Raw genomic sequence first — 6,073 nt, 5'->3', positions numbered from 1 at the left:
GGCAATATTGTAACTGTAATTGTCGTTGCTAATCACAATTAAAAACATGATAGTAAGTTGACCGAACCCTATAGACAAGGGTGTTGGTATATGTAGTTTGTAATGAACAAAATTAAGTTATGGACCATTTGTATAGGTTGGTAAGTAGGTTGGTGTTATCTACAAGTTTTAATTTTCTAATGAGATGTTTTCTCACCACAACTTAAACAATTCCCTTCTGTGGCTCTTGTGTATCGATTTACATAAACGCATCAGCTCCACACAAAAACTTGCACGATTTTTATATATATGTGAGCACTCTCCCAACATAAAATAATACAAAACCCCAACTACAACTAAATATTGGCAGCCAAAATTCATACAATGTTGCTAAGTACATCATTTGTTTCACTTCCTAGTTTCTTCAAACCTCAACAACTACCAAGAACTAATCTTCCTAGTTCAAATGGTTCTCTCTTTCCATGTTATGCTACTAATTCAAATATTTCTCAAAGAAAATCCGCCAATTACCAACCCAATATTTGGAATTATGATAGTTTATTATCCTTAAAACACGATTATGCGGTAATAATATAGTGACAGATTTAGAGGAATTTTTTTCATTTTTTCTATCTAAAATTATCTTACTAAGTTATTTTATTTTGTAATGATTAAACAATCTTAAACATTTGGGATTTTTTAGGATGTCCACTACGTAAATAGGAGCAGAAGGTTGCAAGAAGAAGTAAGAAGAATGATTAATGATGAAAATGTAGAAATTTTAGAATTATTAGAAAATGTGAAACGCTTAGGCCTTAGCTACCACTTTGAAAAGGAGATAAGAGAAGCACTTGATAGATTTTTGTCTTTGGAAAAATATGGTGATATAGTTATTGAAGAAAGTCTCCATAAAACTACCTTAAAATTCAGACTCCTTCGAGAATATGGATATCATGTTTCGCCAGGTGCAACTTATACATGCATTATTAATATTTTCATAGATATAAATTAAATTTACAAAAAATAGTAAGAGTCAATCTCTAAAAAAAATTGTCATTCCATTTCCATTAAATAGCTTTGACTTATCACTATTGAGATTTTTGTTTTCAATATATAGATATTTTTGAGAAGTTTAAGGACGACAATGGAAATTTTAAGGCATGTCTTATGAAAGATATCAAAGGAATGTTAAGTCTTTATGAGGCATCGTTTATGTCTTATGAAGGAGAAAAAATTTTAGATGAAGCAAATTCCTTCACGAGTTTCAACCTCAGACAAGGAATTCATGATGATGAAAGTAGTTTTGTTTTTGAAGAAATGAATCATTCATTGGAGCTTCCATTGCATCGTAGATTTCAGAGGCTTGAAGCCCGATGGTATATTGAGTCATACAAAAATAGAAAGGATGCAAATAAAGTGTTGCTTGAAGCTGCCAAGTTGGAATTCAACATTGTGCAATCAAATATTCAACAAGATCTTATAGAAATGTTAAGGTAATTATACAAAAACAACAAATAATAGTTGAAGTCGGTCATTTTTGGACTTGCTTTTAGTATTTATTCAAAATTTGATTTGTATATTAAAAAATAGTTACTTTTATTTTAAATTTTGTCAATTAAAATAATTTATACTTAATTTATTTTTTTGTTTAAAAATCTTAATTATTTTAATAATAATATATACATTTTATTTAACTGACTCAATTTCATTTTCATACATTAATGAAGGTGGTGGAAGGGGATGGGACTAGCACCAAAGTTAAGTTTTAGTCGTGATCGATTAATGGAATGTTTTTTTTGGGCTGTTGGAGTGGCACCATTGGAGCCCAAATTCAGTAATCTCCGCAAGAGTTTAACAAAAGTTGTTTATCTAATTACTTTAATCGATGACATATATGATGTCTATGGCACTTTGGATGAATTAGAGCTTTTCACAACCGCAGTAGAAAGGTATTGTTTTTATTAAATTAGTCCAATAATCGAGAGTCACAAAATCTAAAACTAATCTCAAATTCTCCATTCTTTTTAAATAAACATATATTTTTTTTTAAAATAAAACAACCCTATTTTCGAGAGAAAAAAAAACAAAACAACTATATTTCAAACAAAAAAAATTACACACACGAAGAGTAGTTAGAAGTTATAGTTCATGTTTACAGTTACACTGTCAAAAAATATAAATAAAAATCTATTTACCGTAGGTATAGTCCGAAATAATTATTCCTACGGCACTTCGATGTAGGTACAACAGATTATATCACAAAAAAATATCGTTGGTATAATCATGTATTATGCCCAAAAATAAATGCATGAATAGATTTTTACCTACTTTTTTAATTGCCACTATAGATGACGTCTATGTACAAAAATAAATGCATGCGCCATATCCTCGGGATACTTCTCTTGTGTGTAATTTTTGTTTAAACATGATTATTTTGATTTTTTTTTAAATATGATTATTTTGGATTTTTGCTTAAAAGCATGCTTATTTTTTTTTAAAAATTCCAAATTCTCTTTCTAAATTTTGTCATGAATGACCTGTTTTGGGTAATTTTCTTAATTTTATGATAAATGATTTTTTATATTAATTTTCAAAATTTATTTAATAGTGTCATATCTATTATCATATTTTCAGATTTTTTTTAATTTGTATCCTTCATTATATTATCCAATAAATTGTCATATATATATATATATATATATATATATATATATATATATATATATATATATATATATATATATATATATATATATATATATATATATATATATATCCTTTATCATTTTGTCAGCGAATTTGTTTGATAAGAAGTTATTGTTGAAGAATTAATAAAATAAAAACTATATTAGTAACTAATTACAGTATTAGTAAATTAGCTAACATAATTTCATAAGTGTAATTCAAAAACCAAAAGATTACCTGAGTACTTGAAACATAATATGAGTTAGAAATTGTAATTCTCACACTTCAATAACAGTTACGCATGAGAAAGAATGAATCACAACATATAAGGTATACTTGAATTTACTTATTTAAAGTTATACATATGTTTTGTGAAGTTGTTCGAAAGGAGCTTATCAAAATACATTATGATATACTTTTTTTTAACTTTTTTAAATTTATTTATACAAATTTTCTAAAATAACTTATGAAAACATATTATAACAAATATAAAAATAATTTAAATTTATTTAATTTTTAATTGAAAAAAAAAGAAAAAGAAAAAAAGAACTAACACTAATAAAAGATGATGTTTGTTTCAGTTGGGATATTAATGCACTTAAAATTCTTCCGGAATACATGAAGATATTTTTTTTAGCACTCTACAACACTGTCAACGAATTAGCGTACGATGCACTTAAAGAAAAAGGACACGACATCCTTCCCTACCTCGTGAAAGCGGTAACACCAAACATACCAAACTAATATAAATTAGAAAATGAATAGAAAGTTTATTACTTGTACAAGAAGACTAATATGATTTGGTGTTTGTTGTTAAATTAAATTAATTACAGTGGTCTGATATGTTGAAAGCATTCGTACAAGAAGCAAAGTGGTGTAACGATAAACACATGCCAAAATTTGATGATTACCTCAACAATGCATGGGTGTCTGTGTCTGGTGTTGTTTTACTCACCCATGCATATTTTCTACTAAATCATAGCACAACAAAGGAAGAGTTTGAGTACTTGGAAAATTGTCATTTGTTACTACAGAGACCATCCATTATTTTTCGACTTTGCAATGATTTAGCTACATCCTCGGTAATTTATACCTTACCTTAACCATGCATGCATATTTTCATTTTAAAGAATTACACTAAATTGTCATATAATTTTGTAGGCGGAGTTACAAAGAGGTGAAGCGTCTAATTCAATTATGTGCTACATGAAGGAAAATGGTGTTAGTGAGATGGTTGCTCACAAATACATCCACAATTTGCTTAATGAAACTTGGAAGAAGATGAACAAAGATCGAGTTATATATTCAACTTTCTCAAAATATTTTTTAGAAACATTAACCAACCTTGCTAGAATTTCTCACTGCACGTATCAATATGGAGATGGACATGGAGCTCCTAATACCTTATCAAAGAATCAAATAAAGGAGTTAATACTTGAACCCATTAATTAAATTTGTTGAGAATAGACATACACATGTACACATGTTAGAATATATTTGTTAGCCAAACCTATAGGTCATAATTTGTCTTCACTCGACATGTAACAATTACAGTAAAATTATTTTTATTTGATAATAATTTCTCTACCCTATTAAAAAATTGAGTAACTTCACCCTATTAAAGAAGTTAGGTAATTTTACCCAACTAAATTCTTCAAGAGATATATCATTTGACATGCCATTCAAAATGATAATTTTTAATTATGGTAATTCTTTTTATGAGGTAATGAATTATAAATTAGGCTTACATTAGCTTTGCCATGCAAAGTTTGGTTCTAATCTCGGATAAAAAGAGAGGAGTGTGTTAGGTAGTCGCAATTAATGCAAAACTTTATCGAATATATATGTCATGGATCAACTATGTGAATGCTAAGTCTTTGTCTATAAACAAGTGACATATCGCTTGAGTATAGTGTAGAGTCTTGAAGACTCGACATTAGAGAAGATGATCAAAACTATAATTACTACTGTCTGTTCGCTGTGAATTTTGGCGAACAACCTCTGGTTTACCAAAACTTGTAGAATTAGGTTACTTGCAGGATCAACCACACAAATCCTAGGACATGTGCAGATCTAGATGGTCTTTGAAGATGTTTAGAACGACTTTTGTATCTTTCATTTTTGTTCTCTAAGTATTTCACGTCGAAGAAATGTTGATTAAAGCGTTTAAAGAGATGTAAATTTGACAAAATAAGGTAAAATGGCAAAAAATAAACTGACGAAATGTAAAGTGTCGAAAATAAAGCGTAGAAAGGTAACAAACTGGAAAGCGTAAAGGGAAAATATAAATAACTTTGTTTTCTATGAAATATAACTTTGAAAGAAATTGGTGTTTGTTTACACATACATGTTCCAAATATGACTCTTTTCTCTCACACGGGTACTTTGAGTGTTTTCAGGAATTCTGTACAAGTAATTTTCACACCTTTTTTCGATAACAACTACCCTATTTATATACAAATAACATAACTGTTACTAACGACCAAATCCTAAAACTGTGACACATGGCTTTCTTCCTTTCGCCAGATGCTTCCACGCGTCTTCTGCCAAACGTCACGACTCTTTTGAATTTGAATTTGTACTTTAAGTCGAAATGACGTCTTCCTTCAGGCTTTTTGTCGAATTGTCGATATACTACAATGTTCTCCATGTCTGTCAAAGGTGTCTTCCCAGCTGCAGATATCTTGTCGAAATGTCGAAACCTCCATTTTGTCGAAGTGTCGAACCATACTTATTAGCCAAACGTTTATCCCATGTTGTTATTTGTCGGAAGAAACATTTTGTACACCAAATCCCATGGCGTCGAAAACGCATGTATACAAATTGCCCCCCAGCAAAGACGTTTCGACTGTGTTTTCTGGAGAAACAGTCATTTGTTGTCAACCAATATTTTGATGCCATGTCATTTAATCTTTATTAAATCCAAGTCTGATAATCTCAATTTCCAATGCAGATCCATCATTACACTTTCTTCACAATGTCACGTCTAGCCCACGTTCACAGCCTACTACCATCATTCCCTCACATCATGGTCTCTTTTCAACTTCCACCTCTTTATCATTTCCATCAGAAATGGCCACGTGTCCCACTAACATCATTACCATCCTAAAACGTTTCAACATCTTCTTCCTATAAATACCCATAAACCTTTTCTTTAAACCCTTTTCCGCTTCGGATTTCCTTTCTTCATACCCATTTCTCAAGCTTTTCACATTTTTCTGAGAAATCTTCCTAAGTTTTTCCTAGCAATGGCGCCTCAAAAACCTTCAAGCAGCAAACATTCCAAGAAGAAACAAGACTCAACTTTCTCTCATGTGCATGATTTAAAAGGACCAATGACCATTGGAAATCAACAGTATGTTCCAGAACCTCCCAATGAGAAAGAGAAAGAATGCATCTATAAATCCCA

At 30.0% G+C, this 6,073-nt stretch overlaps 1 protein-coding gene across 1 annotated transcript; it reads left to right on the top strand.

Annotated features, from left to right (window-relative positions):
* The first annotated feature begins 335 nt into the window (after nt 1–335).
* On the top strand, nt 336–4,146 carry LOC127107065 (tricyclene synthase TPS4, chloroplastic). Its single transcript, XM_051044341.1, has 7 exons — nt 336–564; nt 683–944; nt 1,097–1,472; nt 1,707–1,928; nt 3,246–3,384; nt 3,498–3,746; nt 3,826–4,146. Exons 1-7 carry the CDS (start codon nt 364–366, stop codon nt 4,114–4,116), a joined length of 1,740 nt encoding a protein of 579 aa, XP_050900298.1. The 5' UTR covers nt 336–363; the 3' UTR covers nt 4,117–4,146.
* Nucleotides 4,147–6,073: the final 1,927 nt, after the last annotated feature.

The sequence above is a fragment of the Lathyrus oleraceus genome, chromosome 7 (assembly GCF_024323335.1).
Source record: "Lathyrus oleraceus cultivar Zhongwan6 chromosome 7, CAAS_Psat_ZW6_1.0, whole genome shotgun sequence".
In the NCBI taxonomy this organism is placed as follows: Eukaryota; Viridiplantae; Streptophyta; class Magnoliopsida; order Fabales; family Fabaceae; genus Lathyrus; species Lathyrus oleraceus.
The sequence above is the reverse complement of the archived record's forward strand: the minus strand, read 5'-3'. Positions and strand labels throughout refer to the sequence as shown.